This window comes from Ixodes scapularis, unplaced genomic scaffold (genome assembly GCF_016920785.2).
Source record: "Ixodes scapularis isolate PalLabHiFi unplaced genomic scaffold, ASM1692078v2 PGA_scaffold1__304_contigs__length_218370807, whole genome shotgun sequence".
Lineage (NCBI taxonomy): Eukaryota > Metazoa > Arthropoda > Arachnida > Ixodida > Ixodidae > Ixodes > Ixodes scapularis.
Genome location: NW_024609846.1, coordinates 184,753,891 through 184,774,577, shown reverse-complemented (window position 1 = coordinate 184,774,577; position 20,687 = coordinate 184,753,891). Strand labels below are relative to the sequence as shown.

Genomic DNA, 20,687 nt, shown 5'->3' with positions numbered 1-20,687 from the left:
TAGCCGTTCGAGTTTGTCGGCCTGACTGGGGAGGAGGTCCATGTATGGTAAGCTATACATGAGTCGGCTCACCACCAAAGAAGAATGAAGGGTCAGCATGGATCGGGGAGAGTTGCCCCAGTTCTGCCCTCCGACCCGGCGCACAGCGTTCCGGGAAGAGATGGTGGAAGCCGTGACGGCCTTTATCTGGTCGTGCCACTTGCAGCGGTTCTGAAGAGTAATGCCGAGGAAGCGGTGCTTTGATACAAGGCGCAGGGGCTGCGAGTCCAGTTGGAGCTTGACCTCCCGCAACCGGCGGTTCCTTCCTGGGAAGACCATGGCTGCTGCCTTGTGACCGGAAATTGAAAGACCTTGGTTCTCGAGGAAGGCCTGGATCTTGTTTATGGCGGATTGCATTATGGCCCTCAAGGTTGGGTGTCGGAAGCCAGAGACCCAGATGCATAAGTCGTCCGCGTACATAGAAATGCCAATCGGGATCCTTGAGTTGGGAAGAGCGGCTGGGAGGCCCGCAATGGCGATGTTAAAGAGTAGAGGCGACAGGACGCTGCCCTGGGGTAGATCGCGTTGCACCGGTCTTGGCTGGCTGAGTGTGTTGCTCAGTTTGACTTGGATTGATCTGTCCGAAAGAAAACCCTCGAGGAAGCTCTGAACTCTTCCCGTGATACCCCAAGAGGTTAGTTGGGCCAGGACTGATGCCGGTTCCACATTGTCGAATGCAGCCTGAATATCGAAGAATGCCGCCACGGTAGACTTACGGCTAGCTGCTGCATGCTGCACTGCACTGACAATGTCCAGGATACTGTCTTGTGCGGAGAGACGGGACCTGAACCCAGTTATATTTGACGGGAGTAGGTTGTGTTCCTCCAGCCACCAGATCAAGCGGGCGTGTACCAGCCGCTCGAAGAGCTTGGCAACGCATGAGGTGAGGGACACCGGCCGGTAGGACGATAAGTCTCCTGCTGGTTTGCCACTCTTGAGTACAGGGACCACCCATGCCAGTCGCCAAACCGCTGGAGGCTCTGATGAGGCCCAGATATCATTGAACGACAAAAGAAGTTCCTGTAAACGTGAATCTGGCAGGTTCTGTAACATTTGCGTCGTGACCCCGTCTGGTCCCGGTGCCCCTCGTCTCTTGGAGGCTCTCAGTGCGGATCTCAGTTCGGATTCCGTAAAAGGGGCATCCATGCAGAAAGGTGCTTTATCCGCATGGCAGCGCGGCTTTGGCTGGGAAACGGCCGCGGCATAGAGAGTATCAAAGTCTTCGGCCAGGGCCGCTTGTAGCTTTCCCGTGCATAGGACCAGAGAAGCGAATGGGAGGCTGTACATTCTTTTCCCGGACAGACTGTCCATAAGCCTCCAGATACGCCGGGCTGGTGTGGTTGCATCCACCGAAGAGCAGATCAAATCCCACTGCCGCTTGAAGCATTTTTTTGGCATAACGTCGTAGGGCAGCGTCAATCCTGTTAAAGAGGGTCTTAAAGGTCACGCCACCCTTACGTTGCAGAAGTCTCTGGGCCCTCCGTCTTGCTGCACACAGGTTTAGAAGGGTCAGGTCGGGTGCAGGGAAGGATGTAGGTACGGATGCCTTGATTGTGGCTTCTTTCGCCGCGTCGCTGATGGCCTCCAGGAGGGGTCGTGTAGATCGCCCTAGGTTGTCTCGGAACCGGTCCCAGTGAATGACGGAGATCTCGTGGACCCCAGGACGTTGTAGGCCTATGATGTCGATGAAGACTGGGAAGTGATCACTGCCCATGGTGTCGGCTGCAACCCGCCAAGACAGTGGGATCTCCGGTGAATGGGCTGTGACGTCGATGGCACTGAAAGTGCAGGGTGGCCGGAAAAATGTCGGGGAGCCGTCGTTGGCCACAACAGGGTTGTGTTCTCCAAACTGTTCTGCCAGCATCCTGCCCCTTGCATCTTCTCTGGTGTCACCCCATAGAGCATGATGAGCGTTCCAGTCCCCACAGATCACAACCGGATCGGTGATCCTGGTGCGCAGGGAATCCACCAAGCCGGCGACCTCCACAGCGCCCCCTCCTGGGCGGACATAAATTGAGATAATAGTGAGGCGCCGCCCGGCGATCTCAGCACGCACCGCAACGAGGTCCCGGTTAACAGTGCAGAGGTCAGAGACATCCACGACATGGTGAGGGATAGCTTTTTGGATATAAATTGCAGCGCTGCCGTTTGGAAAGCTTGGTATGGACGGGTTTTTATAAGCAAAATACCCAGGGATGCTGCGATTTCCTGGGAGACCAGCTTCGCAAAGAGCTAAAATGGGTATCTTCCATTGTTGAAGGTAGAGGGACAACTCTGACAGTCTGGTCAGCAGACCTGCACAGTTTTACTGTAGAGCCACAGGGGTCTGTCGTCGCCCTCTAGCAGGGGACTGATGCACTGAGGGAGGCATCAGCGGGGCTAAGGGTACCGCTGTCAGTCGAGCTTCAGAGCAGCGCCCCTATGATGCCCTCGAGCGCTAGGACGGCTTCCAGGAACTTACGGAACGAGGATGTTGGCAGGATGTGGATTAGGTCACGCACGGCGCCAAAGATCATGGTTACAATGGACTTGAAGGGATGCGGCGAGAAGGGGGCGGCGGCTTCGGTGTGGCCTGAAGATGGCGGCACAGGTGCACCTTGTCGAGAAGCTCGGGTGTCGCGGCCTTTGGATGGTTTCGAGCTTTTGACAGTTTCTGCCCAGGTCTGTTTTACCGTGGTGCTGAAGGCTGAGAGGCTGGTGCCGGGAGTGGCATCGGTTTCTTGGCAGGTAGGGGATGATACCGCCGGTGCATGAGTGTCGGTCGGGGTAGGACGCGCGTCTTGGGGTACATTCTTGTCTGAGGGGGTGCTACTCTGCTCACTGCGTGAATTCTTGTCTGACTTGGCTGACGAGGAGTTGCGGAGTGCTTCGCGAGCATCCCGGAACGTTGCGTTGTTTTCTGAGCGGTAACGCAAGATGGCGAGCTCTCGACGTCGGGTTGGGCAGGACGAGGACGTGGCCTCATGGCTCTGACGACAGTTGATGCACTTTGGTTCGGGTGATTCGCACCCGCCGTCGTGTGAGGCGCCGCATCGTGCGCATGCCTGGGAACGATTGCAGACCGCGGATATATGGCCGTAACGGAGGCACCGCCGACACTGCAGGGCTTTTACCTTGAAAGGCAGGACCGGAGTTCGAACTAGTCCGTAGAGGAGGGAGTCGGGCCGCGTCTTCCCGAGGAAGACAATCTTCACGAGTTTAGACTTCTCCCCAAGTCGCCGCACGTCCCAGATCTTGACTGGAGCCCGTATCTGGTTCCGGATGTCAGCGTCGGAAAGGCCGAGTTCCACGTCCCTGATAAGCCCGATGCAGGTGTTCGGGGGACTGGAGAGGAATGCTCGGACAGGAGTGGTGCAGAGTACCTTGAGGTCCAGGAGTACTCCCTTGAGTTTGGGTGTCCGTGCTTCGACTGCGATTAAGTTCCTTGCCTTGTTGACGCGGACTTCTTTGACGGCACCTGGCGCAGCACATTCGACGTATTCTGTAAGCTTGGATGGACTGAGCGACGCAACCGAGTCGGAGTTGGTGGGGCCGAACAAGACGGTGAACCCCTCTTCAAGTAGCCTGTGGCTAGTAGTCCCGGACGTGCCCGAGCCGCCACTTTTCCGTCGGCGCTTTTTGCCTCGCGATTCGGTCCAGTCTTGGGACCCTTCAGTGTCGTCCATATCGGAGATGCCTTCCTTGAAGGTAGAGTCGTCCTCCGAAGATTCGGCTACCTCATGAGCTTGTCGGGGAGACGGACGAGTCCCCGACGGCACGTGCTCCGGCTCCAGGTGGTAGGTGGGCCTGTCAACTTGGGATGAAGGTTGGCCAGCAGACATTCCGTCGTCGGCAAGGGGCTGAGGTTGGCTCTGCACGAGCCCCCCGCGGCGCTTGCTTGCGGTAGACCGGGCGATGTTCGGCGTCTCCCAGAAGGCCCCAGAAAAAAAGGCTGAAGTTCAACGCTCGTACCGGCGAGGTTTTCGGCGTTAGATGTGACAGCAGGAACAACACAGCGTGCTTCGAGACGACAGCGGACGCAGCTCAGCGGCAACCGTCCACTTCGGACGCCGAAGACAGAGCGCAAAGCTTGCCGGCGATGCCGCTTATGTGTTCCGGTGGCCGGGACATGAAAAACCCCCGCGTCAGTCGTGGGCGACAGTCCTTTTAAACACAGTAGAGGCGTCTCGCCGTAAGGTGGCAGCTTCATAGGTCATCCGAGCCGACCAATCAAAGCCAGGCAGAAGTGTCGCTTGAGGGATGGTGATAGTGGCCACGGCACGAGGAGATGGAGGACGAAGTGATGCAGCACGGCACGAGGCGATCGAGGACGATGTGATGGCCACGGCACGAGGCGATCGAGGACGATGTGATGCAGCACTACAAGAGAGCAACAAGCCAACTCAGTGAGGTGAACACTTGGCCGCAAAACCCGTGTCAGTGTGTGTGTGTGTGTTCGTCGTTTGGTTTTAATCGTCACCTAGGTTAGCCTAGCACGGGGTAGCTGGCATGGGCAGGTAACGTAAAAAAAAAAAATTAAAGTCGGGTTATGATTTTTGTGTTTTGTAGAAATGCCAACATGGCTTTCAGGGTGTTCTGGCACTTTCGTCCGGAACTGTCGGGTGCAAGGATGTCATTTGTTGTGAGGTCGCTCTTGCCAAGCCTTTTGCGCAGTGCTGCTCGTTGAGTTTCATATGCTGGGCAGACACACAGAATGTGTTCCACCGTCTCTGCGGAGTGACTCTGGGAGCAAAGTGGGTGCTGCCCCTTACCTATCTTCGTAAGGAAAGCATTCGTGTAGGCCGTGTTTGTGCGCAGGTGTCGCACAAGAGTCCGCGCCGCCCGAGATAGGCCGGACAGCGCACCTCTTGGTAGTGCCGGTTTTGGCTTGCTGTCTTGAAGGTGCCAGTGGACGTTGAGTGCCGCCTGCTGTGGGAGTCGTGGTGTGGGGACAGTGCGAGGCGCTAGGTGAGGAGCACCATCCGGTGAGGTGACAGCTGGGTAGCAGCTTGGAGGGCCTTGTCAATAGCCACTAGCTCGGCCGTCGTGGAGGATGTAGGCGCCTGTAGCCTGTCGCACCATTCCAGGGCTAACTCCGGGATGTAGAAAGCTGCCGTGCTGGATGTTCTAGCCTTGTTTACAGAGCCGTCCGTGTATATCTGCAGCCAACCACCGTAGTGTTCTTCGATGTGTTTTTCCACAGCTTCTCTGACAGCGTTGATCGGTCCAACTTTTTTGCCTCGCAGGCGCTTGATCCGTAGCTCGATGGATACCTTGGCAACTTCCCAGGGCGCTACCCTTGCTTCGCTCGTCATTGTCGGTAGCGGGCCGGCTATGTTAAGGAAATCTTCTACCGTGTCGTGCCATGACCCTTTGGTCCGAGCCCCGTGTCAGTCGTGGGCGACAGTCCTTTTAAACACCGTAGAGGCGTCTCGCCGTAACGTGGCAGCTTCGTAGGTCATCCGAGCCGACCAATCAAAGCCAGGCAGAAGCGGCGCTTGAGGGATGGTGGTAGTGGCCACGGCACGAGGCGATCGAGTACAAAGTGATGCAGCACGGCACGAGGCGATCGAGGACGATGTGATGGCCACGGCACGAGGCGATCGAGGACGATGTGATGCAGCACTACAAGAGAGCAACAAGCCAACTCAGTGAGGTGAACACTTGGCCGCAAATCCTATTACAATGCACTGCTCGATTACCAGAGGGAGGTGACCTCAATGACAGGACCCCTCAACCTTTCGTTCATGCATCTCCCAGACTGCCCCACGTACACACTCCCACGAGACAGAGGGACTCTAGTGGGGATTTTGTACAGAATCTAAAGCAAAGTGGGGATGGTGTACAGAATCCCTCTGTCCTGTCTTTCGGTGGATCCTGAAGGGGCATGTGTCCAGAGAACCCTCGGCACGACAAAGTGCACCTTCCCGGCCGTCGGCAGAGCAGAAACGCTAACGCCGAAGGGTAGCGACGCTACATGACCGCTTCGTACGTGGCGGAACGTTGACTGCTGCTTATTGTAACTTAGGAAGTGTTGAGAGTAAGCGCAGTGATCTTGGCGGGACACGGCGGGCCGGATTAGCGTGGAACTCCCCGAAATGGTATCCAGAAGACAGGGATTTAGCCCACGTCGGCATTCGTGCTTGGCAGCTGCTGTACACGTGAGCGTGCAAGCTACATTATTCACCAACGCTGGAGCACTCGGCAGACAAAAGAGCTTTCCGCGATCTCTTCTGTTGCTCGACAAGCATGCCCGAATGCGAGGCCCTTGTGTGAGTAAAGTTTGTCTCCCAGCACACGGTTCATCTTGAATTTCATTTTAATATACTAAAGGCCTTTAGCGTAAATGCCATTTTAAGTGCCCGCCTGACAGAGGTATTAGACTATACGAGTAATTGCGCAGAAAGGTCATGCGTGTTTGGCAGCGAAAATAAACGAACACACGTCAAATCTTAGTGGTAATTGCGAGGGCTTCCTGGGCCTCTACATTCACACATCGTAATTTGTTGGCTGAATTAGGCCATCACCAAGCGTCATCGTCCGTCGAACCAAATTTTTGCGACACAAAGAACTATTCCACGAGACATTATATTATTCTGATGTTAGTGTTTCCGCGTAAAGTTACAGAAACCGGGAAATATTAAAGTTCTCGAACGAACCTCGCACGACTATGGCCGAACTTAATTTCAAAACAGCGTAACTTGTAGAAAAAAAAGTGAATATACAATATAATTATGCTGACTCTTTAATTTCCAAAAGGCGCTCCTGGGGAGAACGTGTAATGTCGAATAAATCGACCGATAATTGTTTTTTTTAGACTAATCTCCCTTTTGCGTGTGTTTTGAATGAGCTGAGGCGCAGTCTTATGCTCAAATCTGGTCGGCAGAGCGCCGGGTTCAGACCAGCTTTTTTTTAACCAAATCCACACGTTTCATTTGTACGCGCGGTCCGAAACACGTTCCGAACAAAAAGAGTGTGCTTGTGAAGCCCAAACAATCCCTGTTTGCATAGCGGGAACCCACCAGTTTCCTATTTTGACGTCGGCGTGAAGAGGGCGGTAAGCGGAAAGAGCAACGACGCCGGACTCAGTTTGTGCAGGCGACGTCTACGCGGGAACATGAGCCAGCCATTTCAGTGCCATAAACATTACGCAACCCCGTAAACGAGCAAGAAAACAATAAACGTGTCGGGCGATCGAATCGGTAGCACGACTGGTTAACAGATAAAAGCAAGCTCTATGCAGCTGCATAACGAAGACGGCTCTGAACGTCAGCTGCCTAGAAAAAAAGCGCGGCCAGTCCCCGCGAGTCCGTGGGTCCCCCAGCCGGTCCTTTCGTGACGTCGACTGACGGGCCTTCCTCCTCTCTCCCCTTTCTTTCTACTTCGGAAAAGGGGGGGGGGGGGTTCAGCGCTACTTTGAAAGCGTTTCCCTGACTGATCCGCGCATAAAATAATGAAACGAATATGACATTCGTAATTGCTGAGGGCTGCAGTAATTTTTTTTTCTGCTAAAATATGCCCTTTTTCAAAAGTCAGAGTCATCTTGTGGCAGCGGCTAAAGCTCCAATATTGCCGCCCTAATGTTGGTGTTTGGAGATTATGCTCGCCTAAATCAAGCGCCCTCGACTTTGTAAATCGTAGGTAACGTAAAATGACCAACCTCTTTTCCGCTTTCTGCCCTGCGCTTTCGAAGACGTTCGCTTTTTCAAGTGTGGAGAGCTGTCTAGTGTCGCCATTAGAGCGTCCGTTTTGACACTGCACAGGGTGGGTAGACTGACTTTCGGTAAGTGTCTATTAACGGCGAGACGTTTTGGTGGCGCCCTCCTATGGTTCCCCCTTGTGACGTCATTACCTTGCGAACAACAAGTTCGATGGTGTTTGTAAATAGCATGGTGGAAGCCTGAAATCATTGCGCTCTCAAAGCAACACTGCCAACACCGTCAAAATTAAAGTTCTTTCATTCCTCTTATTTCCGTCGATGGTATACCCTTTCCGACGTCATAGTCAGCTTTTGGGCCAATCGTGGAAGGCCGACCACAGCGACGCTTTCGGTCGCACACGTCGCCAATTCACCGTGTCCAGAAGCTTTCCTTTCCCATGGAATTTAAAATGGCACGATGTACACCTAAGCACTTCTATGAATTTTGAATGCAAAAGTATGAATGTCGATCTTGCGGGCGTCCTCGTGAAGTGGCCGCGCTGCTTTGGCACCCGCCGTGCCGCCACTCTCCAAAGCGGCGGCACGGCCCATTCCTTTCTTGCGCGCTGGTGGTCTGCCCGGGTGCGCCAGCCGATTCCTTGTACCGGCGCACTGGCGGCGCGGGCACGCAGCGCCATGGGGTGGCCCTCCTTGAAACTGACGCGCAGCGGCCAATGGGGGCCTCGTTCCTTGAAACTGACGCGCGCCAGCCAATGGGACCGAAGCCAAAATCCATCAGATTTCGGCTTCACATTGGGAGCGGGGAAACTAGGTGCCGTTTTGCTAGGCTTTTCGCGCGGTTTCAAAGCTGGGAGCCATCAGATCGCGGCTTCACTTGGAGAAAGGTGTTTAGGTGCCGTTTGGTGGTGCCTTGAGCCGATGACCTTGGCTCGCTTCATGGAATAGTTAATGCTTCCCCATTAAAAAAAAAAAAAAAAAGACCTCTGCCGTTTCGCTCTTTTTCCAGTCTTGGGTAGTAACGCGTTACTGTAACTTAGTTACTTTTTTGGTAACTTGTAACTCTAACGAATTACTTTTTAAAAATGTAACTTGTAACTGTAGTTCTATTACTTCTTTCTGAGGTAACGACGAAAGTAACGACGTTACTTTCGTAGTTACTTTGCAGTGTTTTATGAATAATATATCACTGAACGAGGTGCAACTTAGCCATTCGTTGTTGCACTTTCCAAATTGTCTATTCCAACATTTCCAGTGTCAAGTTGGCCTTGCACAAAGTTTTGAATACGTTCTTTCTCGTGAGTCACTACCCGAATATAGCCACGTGTAGATGTTATGAAAAAATATCTAGTTATCTTTACGCACGCGCTTGTACTTTGTGCCTGAACACTTACATCTTAATGTCTTGAAGCACTACCTATGTTGTGTATTTTCTTTTCTTTTTTTTTGTGCAAACGCTTTTTAATCGGGTGAATCAACCGTAAAACAGCAATACACGTGAAGGGCACTGCGCGTGTCTCGTATTTTGATTAGTGCCACTACTCCGCACTGCGCATGTTTCGTATTTTGATTTGCGCCACTACTCTGGCGTGGAAACTTTCAAACAGTAACTTCGAGAAGCAACTGCTGCTAAGTTAGAATATGAAGTAAAAAGCGTACTTTTTAATTTTATTCAATAAAACGTTGTGAAGAGCGTTTTCTAGTTTTTCCTAAATTTTTTTTTTGTTATAGAAAAGTAACTGAAAAGTAACGTCGTTACTTTTTATAAGTAACTGTAACTGTAACGAGTTATTCTTTTGTTGCGGTAACTGTAACGGTAACTTCGCTACTTTTTTCTGAAAGTAACTGTAACTGTAACGAATTACTTTTTAAAAGTAACTTACCCATGACTGTCTTTTTCCCTGCGTATCGTGTGAACTCTAGTCACTCGCAATACAGAATCAGAACGACAGGGACCTTTTTGGGTTGTCCCGCCTTTTGCGCGAGCTTCCTGCCTTCCATAGCGCCTGGGCTCCTCCCGAGCCTCGAGCGTGGGCGTGCAACCAAAACACAACGGAAGGCAACAAGCGCGTGTGGGGGATGGACATCGCGAAGAGACACAATACAGCCGGTGTCACGCGGCTTATACATCGCACAAAAGACAGTCTGAAAACACGAGTCAGCGCGATATCCGTGGTTCGAACGCCGCCTACCAAGTTTTTGTCATGCGACATTCAGCCGCCTTGGTGGCTCCGATGCGAGAGCGCTGGCCTACGGATCCCCATGTCGCGGGTTCCAATCCTGGCCGAGGTGCCCGCAATCTGACGGAGGCTTATTGCGGAGAAGGCGCCGTGTAACCCAGCTTTCGGTTGCACGTCAAACGATCCCCAGGTGGTCGAAATTAATCCTCAGTCCTCCGCTGGGGCGTGCCAGATGCCGTTCGTTGGTTTGGCGTGTAAAACCCCCAAATTTGACTTTGTCATGCGGCATTCGAAGCACGGATCTCGCAGTAATTCGTGTTCGAATCTGTACTCAGACTGTCTTTTGTATGAAGTATAAGCGGTTTGACCCTGGCTCACTATTCTCAGCCTGTCAGTGATTATAGTGCGAACCAGATACGAAAACGGACAAGTTTAATACTTGTTAAAGGGGCGACGCAACGATAGTCAATTGGAATGTTTTTCGCTTTACACGAGCTTACTGGCACTAGTGGGACTCAAGGATACTCGCACGCAACGCCACTGGCCAAGAAACTCCTTGGTTGCGGTGCAATTTCAAGGACAAAAGCGATCATTTTCATTCAATCTCTCCTTTGCAAAATTTGATAACGTAACGTGGGGATCGCAGTACACCCAAATGACAATATTCGAATGCGGTTCATAGATCGGACCCGAGCATTGCGTGGGCACTCGATTTGGGCTCCTGATAATTACTAGTTCGAGAAACATTCGGGTAGTGGCCCGTGTCCAATCGCTGCAATGACGTCACTAGCCGAGCTATAACAATGGCTGGAACTGAACGCGTGTCCTGTGCTTTGCACACCCCAGCGCGTGGCTATGATCAGCATTGGCGGCACATAATCGGCTCCGGATCATGTGGCCGCTTGTTCTGGCTGCGAGTTGGGGGGTGAACGCTGCTCGTTTTTGTTCGATTTTTTTCTGGGACTTCTATTGAGTGTGGTAAAAAACGAACGCATGTTTCATAGGTCATCAACTTCAGGGATCCGGTCTCAACGGTATTTGCACAAAGTACAAAAATTGTTGCATCGCCCCTTTAAGTGGGGCACTTTCTTTCAACCTTTGTGTGAAAATGATTAACGGAACCTCCCAATCCCAAAACATAGTCTCTGTATTTCCCGCTATATGTAGAGGGAAAACTAATTTAGAGTTTAAGTCACGTGACGTCAATTGATGTCACGTAAACTGACGTACCGTGATCAACACACTGATTAAGTTTCTCCGCTAAATTTAGCGAAAAAATTTACGTCACGCGAATTGACGTCACCTGACGTCTACACCAATTGAGTTGCCCGCAAATTTTTGAGGGGAACGTTGATGTCACGCGGCCTAAACACCTTCAGTTTCTCCGCCAGATTTAGCGAGGAAATTGACGTCACGCAACCTGACGACAGGTGACACGTCGATACAATTTCTCCATTGTATTTAACAAGAAAGCTGACGTCAAGCGACCTCTACGCCAATTCAGTTCCCCACTCTCCCCCTAAATTAATGTCACGCGACCTGAAAACATTCACCTTCCCCTCTAAATTTATCTGGGAAATGGACGTCACACTGACCTGCCGACACGTGACACGTCGATGCAATAGCCCTAGCGAATCTAGCAGAAAAACGGACGTTGCGTGACCAATACGCCAATGTACTTTTCGCGCTAATCTTAGCGGGAAAATTGACGCCACGTGACTTATACACCCAGTTTTCCCCTCACCGTAGCAGGGAAATTGATAAAAATTAAAGTTTCTTTTTTATTCCCCGAGACGACACTGTAATGACTTCTAAGTAATTCTGATCGATCGTACAGTCGGCATAAACATCAGCTGGCTCATCGTAACGCCGGCCGAAGCGGCGGAAATCCGGCATGTGGCGTCGCTGTCGGTAGAAGCCGCTAACAGCGAGGTTAGAACGAACTACCGCGGGGGAGATTGGTAGAAATGATAAGTCGAGCATCTAGAGTGTATTGGACGCCTGTCTTTGCGTGGCCGACACTTAATTTTGATGCATCATCGCGCTATTCATGTTTTTTTTGTTTGTGTTTTCTTCCTTGTGGTCGCTGACTAGATGCGCGGCTTATCATTACTACCATAATCCCTTGTGCATGAAATCGCAACAGTCCGTTCTAGTTGCAAAAAGTTGCGAAAATCCCCATGCGGGATCTTTGCATCTCTGGCCGTCGTTCCGCCGAGCCAGCTCATTATGATGCCAGCTATATCTCAGATACATGCATTGCATGCATCTTTTTCATGCGCATAACGGGTGATCTAGAAGAAAAAGGTCGCTGCCAATTTTTTTAATGTTTACTTTTGCAAGCAGTGTGCATGAGACTGCAGATTTTGCTCGTTAGCATGATGTGCGTGCTCTACTGGACCTGAGCGTAAGGAGTCGCTGCCAAAAAACAATAGGAAATCTGAACGACGACTGTGCGTTTCATCTCAGGTGGAACTTACTGGTTCTAGTAAGCAGCAACAGATCCCGTAAAACCGACAAACATCCTTTATCTGTCTTGCCTTACAACCCCAGCGCAATAGAGTGCCATGCAGTCTAGGTTGTCATCAACAGCGCAGACAAAAACGCATTTATTACCGACGTTAGCTGTGCGGCCCGGCCAGTACAGAGCGAAGGGCGAAGAAAGAAGACATTTTACTGCGAACCAGTCGTACTAATAAACGCGACCGTTGTCTGAAACCGCTCGAACATTAAATCCAAAGAGCTGTGTAAGTCAGGCCTTAAAACTTTAAAATGTTACAGTGTAGTCACGGTAGGCGGCTTAACGCAGCACAGAACCGAACCGTGCCAAGGGTTAAAAAAAATGTTCTTCGTCGTCATGCGCCGCCGCCTATATGAGTAGCACCGAGGGAAGTTCGGCGCTAGTTTGCCGGCAACGACTATTCGGGAAAACGACCGCGGTAATAAGGGGAAGGTATACACGCAGCCCTTTTAAAATGCGCATAACCGGGGAGGGGAGGGGGGGCGTCAGCGCAGCCGTCTCAGGAAAGATTGCCGCTACAAATGAAGTCTCATGTTCGTTCCTTTGTCGCTGCCAGCTGCTAACGGCGTCCACGCGGTATACCACGGAAAATCTCGTACCTCGGCCTCATATATCTGCTCAGGCCGGCGTCATTTGGCGCACATCAAAGGGAATGCGGAGAGCTACCGGTGAATCAAATATATATATATAAAAAAGGAAAGAAAGCGTATACGCTGTGTACCTCATCGCGGTATATACGGCGGGCGACGGAGAAGTGGCTCCCGCGCTCCCCCGTGTAACAAGGTGGAGCACACATTCGCGTGGAAGGGGCGGAAAAATCGATGACTTTTGCGGCTCCCTTTGGAAATGCGTGGGGCATAGGGCGGGTAACGACCGCTTCCCTCGCAAACGAAGTCGTAAAAAGGGTCTATGTTTGCGTTCGTCTGTTGAGAGGGTTAGCGCAAAGTTTGTTGCGATTTCGAGAGCGTGAAAGGATTTATAGCCAGAGACCCTACATAAACACGTATACATTAGGAGGGGGAACGGGCTGCTTGTCTTGGTTCGTTGTGCGCGACGGCGCCTGGATGGATTGGGAAAAATACGGTGCGTGGTTGGACGACGAAAGCGCGATGTCCACTTCTCGAGTACGGTGGCTTTTTTTTTTTTTTTTTTTCTAGGTTTTCATGTAAATTTGATTATTTTGAACGCCTCCAAACAGGAAACCTGTCATTCGTGTACACTAAAGCAACATTTCGAGCCTCATGGTTGTTTATTTTTTGTCTTATTAATTTTTTCGTATTTTGAGAGGGATAACGAAGATGGACGAGGGTGTTGCCGAGGCATGTACACTCTTTCGTAGAAGGATTACGCAATATAATTTTAATGCCTTAGCATTAGTGCCCTAGCACATGCGCTGACCATGGACTAGTTTGGAGCACACGTACATGAAGTTCGTAACGTCTCAACGGGATGGCGTCAGAGCTCCACTGGCCTGGGAACTGGCTAGGAAACACCTTCTGCAAGCGCCGACAGATGGCGGCGGGGTGCATAGTTTGAAAGGCTTGGCGATAGGAAGCATAACAACGGAGGCCGCACTGGATTGGCTGGTTATAGTTAACGACGCCGTGACGTAACACCTGGCAACCGAAGATCGCCGGTGACGTCCCCCTTCGACGATTTTATCTCCACGCAGCGGGGGACGGCGGGTGTATTACTGGGAAGGGGGGGGGGGGCGTGTTAACCCTCCCTCCCCCCCCCCCCTCCCCCCTCCCGAATTCGCGCCGCTTCGCGGTGACATTATGCGGATGAATCATTACAAAATATTAATACACCATTAGCCACCGGTACACGCCGCCTCGCTGTGCCAAAGCACGCCCTAGCCACTATGTTCCCGCTGCACCTCGTTTGCTAGGTGTTACGTCACGCCGTCGCTTTCTATACCCAGCCAATCCATGCTCTGTTATATCACCATGCTTTGTTATACATAACCGCTGCGCGAAATGCTCACGCGCTTCTTTTATAATTTATTGTTTAGCTATATACGTTTCATGTTCTTAGACTGGTACAGGTATACCATCTATAACTTTAATTTACTACATTTCTCATTTTTTCACACACACACACAAGAAGGAAAAAAGTAATATGTCGCCTCACTTGCAAGGCCGCTTTTAACGTTTCGTGTTGATCTCTTCGACAACAGCGCGGGTACAGAGGGGTCATTTGCATCTCAATGAGTTTGTTTTATTATTAACGTTGTTTTGGCCAAATCCTATTACCCAGAAGACTGACTCAACCTTAAAAATTGGTATAATTTTGTTTTGCGTGTGTTTTCTGAGCAAACACTATATCTACATTGCGCAGATTTAGTGATTCCACAAATTCGAATCTGGCCAGCCAGAAGCCGCGAATAATACCGTAACGGGAACCGCGAGAAAAAAGAAAAAAAAAAAAAGTGCGTCGGAGTAATTTTTGGTGTCTGAAAATATAGTGCACTTGATGTTTCGGTCACGGTCACGCAAAATAACAATCTACCAGAACGACCAACGAAATCCGTACGCCGCGCGCCGAGGTCCAGAAATCTGCCGTCCGAGCGGAGCGGTCAGACTCCGTCCAAGCAAAACAGAGTTCGAGCGGCACAATCGATTCTTACAACTTTTTGCATAATCATAATCGAAATATCACGTGCACCATATTTTCAACCTTGAAGAGTTACTCCCTTTAACTCCTACGCGCTTATTAAAAGTGCTTCTCGTTACTACCGCTAGGGGGATTATTTGCGGCTTCTGGTTGGCCAAGAGAGCATGTCAAGCCCTCTTTCTGCGTCTGGTGCATGCCCTGGCTCTTCCGGCTCTTCTCATTGACCAAACTCTCTCTTTAAACGGCTCTGACAGTGGCTAACTATAGGTGACCCGAATATGTTCCTAATTTTGTCAATGGTACTAGAGTAGTCGGGACTAAAAAAGGTCCCTGCGCTTCCGCGCCTGAGAAACGCGCTCTTACGATCCAAGCAAACATGAGAGCGATGCACCCTGCTGCGTGGTACCGCTATACTGCAACCTGCTGGCGCCACGCTACGGTAGATGTTCCCGAGAAACAGGCATCACCAGCCCCGTGACGTGCAGACTGTACGCTGTAAAGGCTGTGAACCGCGAGTGGGTTGCAAAAACGTCCCTACCGTGCGCCCCTAATGGCAAAGCGACGCACTTCATTGGATACTGCGCCTTCCATTGGGAGCCATTTCGTGGACAGGTTAGGGTTGCAGTAGGTTGTGGGCAGGACAAGACAAGCTTCAGGATGTTTTTGTTTGTTTTGTCTTGGCCTTTTTGTTTACATCTGCCTATTCCTTGCAAAGATTATTTTCTCATCACTTCTTTTTTTCTTCTCAGAAACCACTGTTTAGGCGTTTCTATAGAGCAAACTCGCCTCTTCTATTTCTACAACATTCTTCCCCTCCCCCTCCCTCTCCTCCTCTCTCTCCTCCTCCTATTCCCCCCTCATTCAAGCTCGCAAGTACGGAATCTGATCCAACAAAGGTAAAATTTTCTCTAAAGTTAGGCTAACCACTAACTAATAAAAGGTATATATATTTTTCCTCTTCACCTGTATACCTGCGCTCTAGTGAAGGCGTTTAGAGAGTTCCGCGTAAGTTCTTGGACACGTGTGGTTCTCAAGCTGTGTCTCGAGCCCCCGGAAAACGGGATGCAGAATACGAAGACAGCCTATCATGGAGAACAAAAGAAAAAAAATCCTATCGAATGACGAAGCTAAGAATACAATCGGGCCAAAAATGAAATTCGATATTCGCAGTGTTGGAGGCGTTATCGAAAATTAAAGAAGTATACGTTACTCGTTACTTGGAAATAAAAAAATTAAAAAAAACGCGTTACCGAGCTATGTTACCTAAAAAAAAAATTAACCGTCGATATTTACCGTTAACGATAAAAAAAACCACGCCCGCTATTTCTGCGTTACATTTTTATTCATGGAAGGACTTCGTTTGTCGACACTGAGAAAAAGGGCGCGCGCGTTTTCTCTTTTTCTGAAGTGGGAGTCTTTGCGTGAGGAAAAGAGAGGCAAAATTTTGATGATACGTAGGATGAGTGCAAGAATCCAGGTGCCATGGCGGCCAGAAACGCGAAAAGAAATTTTTTTTTTTTTTAATATTGAGAAGACATGGGTAACCTCGAAAGAAGTAACATGAGTACGTTATTTAATACCGTTTTTGTAACGTAACCAGTACGTTACTACGTTACTGAAAAAAGAAACGCGTTACACGTAACATCCTTAATCGTAATGCCGCTACCTGTAAGGCGTTACCCACAACGCCGTAACTTGTAACGCATTACTCATAACGCCGTAACTTGTAAGACGTTCCTACCAACAGGGACAATAGGCGTGAGTGACGTGCTTGCTAAATGTCCCTGCACATGTCGTATTTTCATTTTCATATCTATTTGTAAATTGAGATTTCACATTCGACGGGATCCTTGCATTCTTTGCCGCGATTGGCCCTCTCCACGCCCCGTAGGAAAGTGAAGTCACATAATGTTTCTAGAGTGTAGTTGTATAGTATACTCAGTCTAACATGAAGTTGGACCGCAGCCAACGCTACGATCCGAAAGGAGCCAATCAGACTGCGCCAAAAGGGCAACGTCAGGGCGCTCGTTGCCTTTTTTCCGTGTGCCAACTTTTTCCAACTAAACCAGTCCAGCACAAAAAAAAAAAAAAAAAGAAAAAAAGAAAGCTGTTTTGTTGTCCGTTTACTGTTTGTGATTAGTTTAAACCGGTGATAGTAAATGCGTAAAGACGACGGGTACCATGACGATATGTACTCATTTAGCGCAGCGGACGATATACTGTATCGTAACGGAGTGTAGTAATCCCACGAATGCGTTGTGCGATGAGCGCCTGTCTTGTCGACGTGGCGTCGTTATTGGTGTTTGGATATTTTCCAAAAATGCTTCGGTCAAAACAGAAAGTTTTTGCTCGACTCTGTGTGCAGCACGAAAGTAGTACATGAGTTTGAAAGAGCATAACATAATGCAGAGAGAAAAATTCTCGTAGAACCTGAAAATATAAACTGTCGTTATGACAACATATACTGAAAACTACGAATATGCTAAAACTTGCAGCGCAATTTCGGTTGCCATTCTAGAGTTCCCTCGGGTGGTTAGTTATACTACTTAAAGTATACCAAGATGCGTACGAAATGTCTACCAGTAACTGTTGCGATTAGCCTTTCTTTGCGTAAACCTCCGACTCTTTATCATTTTCTTTAATCGCAAAAATATTTGCTTCCATTTATTTTCTGTGCGCATGGTGAAACAAGCGCGGGTTGATACTACACGTTCGTAGTCATTTTCTAGTCGAGTCGAGCGTCTGTTTCTACCATCTTCGTGCAACGCGTTGTTCAAACGCGGTAAAAAAAGAACAATTAAGAAAAATGTAAAATAATAACCCTCGAGAAGAAACTAAAAAAGGATGAGGTGGTTCACAATAACATTTGTCATGTTTTCGCTTCTATTTCTTTGTCCAGTGTCTATAAGGGTGGCATAAATAATTTATTAGGCTGCGTGTATCACGTATTTTGTGATTTTATATAATGTTATTTTGGTGTGTAGTTTCAAGCCTGCTGCATAAGTTCAGCAGGATGCGGTCGGGACAGCGCCAGTCTAAACAGCAAAGCTTAGTCCCTCCTGCTTATGTTTGATACGTCTACCTCCCGCCCCCCGTCCGCCCTGAGTTTTCAGAGGGTTCTCAATATCAGGCTTGTGCAGCAAGGGGGCTGGTAACATTTCCCAAAACCTGCAAGACATGAAAATTTAAAACAAATCTAAGAAAAACAAAAACGGTATAAAACGCCTTTTGTTTAAATTTTTTACGTCCTATTTTTTATGCCGTTCAAAAAATGAGTATTTTTTTCGTTTTTATTTATCTGAAGAGCGCCTCAGGGCCCCGAGAACACACCACTGAACTTCTTCATAAGTATATGCCAAAAAGAAAAAAAAAGCACAAGCGAAGTTTTTTTGTTTTGTTTTTTGCTTTTAATTAATTAGGTCAAAAACAATCTAGAAATATAAACCTCGCCTTTTTTTCGCAGGATAGTCATTGACAAGCATCCGGGCATAACTTACTTTACAATGTATATGACAAGAGAAAAAACTAATATCGTTTTAAAGGCGCCGGCAAATTAGTTTAGAAGACCAACAGCGCTTCCAATATCATTCTTCAGGCACGTGTTTTGACACCGACATTAAAGTATTTCTTTTACGATAAGCCACCCTCTTTAAGCGCTAAAAAAAAAAAAAATAGAGCAACAAAAAACAAAAAAAAGAAGAAAAAGAAACGCAGGTTTTACGACCGGTTGTTCAGTGAGTAATTGCCGGTTCTTAGATGCATCGCAGCGCTGAGATTAAGCAAAGTCAGCGCTGACTCACCGCTGAGTGAACTCTTCGTTTATGCTTGGGAAAAGAGCGTGCTCGTTTAAGTCATGGATGAAGAAAGAATAAAACAATTAAAACAGGGACAACACAACCACATCTTTCATGAAATGAGAGGTGTGGTTGTGTTGTCCCTGTTTTAATGGTTTTATTTTTTCTTCATCCATGTCTTCGTTTATAGGGCTTTGTTAGTGCTGTGTTGTATGTGTAAACGTGGCTTGCATTGACATATCAGCTGCCATCGCAGTAAGCTGGCTGCCGAGGGCGTATTTTTTTTCGGGATGTGTTTCGCACCGCCAGCTTTGGTCTCCTCGGCCAGAACAACTTCTAATAAAGACGAGCATAGTGCAATGAATGACCTCATGTGCAAGCCTAGTTTACTGGCGAACGGTCATGAAATCGCTGTTGCGTCGCTCACGTTAAAAACCCCGTGTTAGCGGTTGTGCTGCGCTGAAGAAATTGCCTATTGGCAAACAGACAACGCATTCTAGGGGCAGTCTTACTTCTTGAAATTGGAGAAAACGTGCTGGCGAGCTTTAGAAAGAATGCTCCAGGGGTGGTAGCAGTGTGGTACACGTTCCTCATAAAAAGGAACGAAAAATCGTTCCTCGTTCCTTCTGATTTTTGGAACGCGTTCCCGTTACAAGTTCCAAATATGAAAAAAGGAACTCGTTCCCGTTACAGTTAAAAAATGGAACGTGTCGTAACATATACCTTACATTTGCATTTGGCTGATTACCATATTTAGTTAGATCGAGGAAAGTTTTTTTTTTCTTACATCAAATACGAACATACGAGATTCAATGCCGTGATGGAAGGGCACGAGGAGAAGAAAACAAGGGGAAGCAGGGTTTCATTTGTTAATATATTCACGTTTAATAATCTCAGCTTTTAACTATATTTATGTTTGTGGTGTGTGATTCAGAGCGGCCAATTATACTGTTCCACCAGATTGCACGAGCGTTTTACAGCAACCTGACATGTTTCAATCTCACAAAGTCCCTTGCTCAAACATAACAACAGTAACTTCGCGATGATGTTGTCCGCAAGACGAACAAGTGAAGAACAGGTTCAGTCATAAAAATTACAAGTCCTTCATCGTGTAGGTTGGATTCGCTGTTCAGTTTAAAGGTGGGGGACAAGGGGACAAGGAATAAAGGTTATTTTGTGTATCTTTTAAGTGACCGATGTTAGGGGTACAGGGGTGGGTTCTATGTCTGGTAACATGTTTTTTTGTTGTAACTGTAGGTCTCTGTCGAAGTTCAGTGATGGCTGTAGTCGGCCTTAGATTTCTGGGTTTATGAAGATTCGTCGAAGCAAAAAAAGCAGCTGAGTTTAAAACGTCTCTCTTTCTGCGCCTTTTCCTTGGACTAAAAGGTTTGCTTTTTGTACCGCAGTCTTCGATACTGAAAAAATAATCTATGTCCATAGCTCCTGCACCCGACTGCTACAGTGCTACCAAGTGAGGACCACACAAAACAAATTCTAAGATAAGTAACAGAAAAGTTAACGAGATCCTGCTCTTTGTAAAGTTATTGTTTTCATACTTTTAGGATGTCTCTTTTAGAAATAAACTAAAAATTACCCCACTGGACGAAAAGAAAGGAACGTCGTTCCTTTTTCCGTTCCAATAAAAATTTAACGCGTTCCCGTTCCAGTTCCACCAATGCAAAATGGAACGGCGGCGTTCCTTCGTTCCTCCTAAAAGGAACGCGTTCCAGGAACGCCGTTCCTTGGAACGCCGTTCCGTACAACACTGGGTGGTAGTAATGAAATTACTCTAATTAAATTAGAGTAATTAAATTCCTTTGAGAGTCGTTTGTAATGTATCTCATTACTTTTTGATACAGGTAATTAGATAATGTAACGAATTACCTTAGTGGTAGTAATTG

General features: G+C 48.6%; 1 protein-coding gene across 1 annotated transcript; it reads right to left on the bottom strand.

The window, feature by feature from the left end:
• Positions 1 to 2,367: 2,367 nt before the first annotated feature.
• Positions 2,368 to 3,917, bottom strand: LOC115329680. The gene has a single exon (XM_029991389.4). It carries the CDS (start codon positions 3,858 to 3,860, stop codon positions 2,445 to 2,447), a length of 1,416 nt encoding a protein of 471 aa, XP_029847249.2. The 5' UTR covers positions 3,861 to 3,917; the 3' UTR covers positions 2,368 to 2,444.
• Positions 3,918 to 20,687: the final 16,770 nt, after the last annotated feature.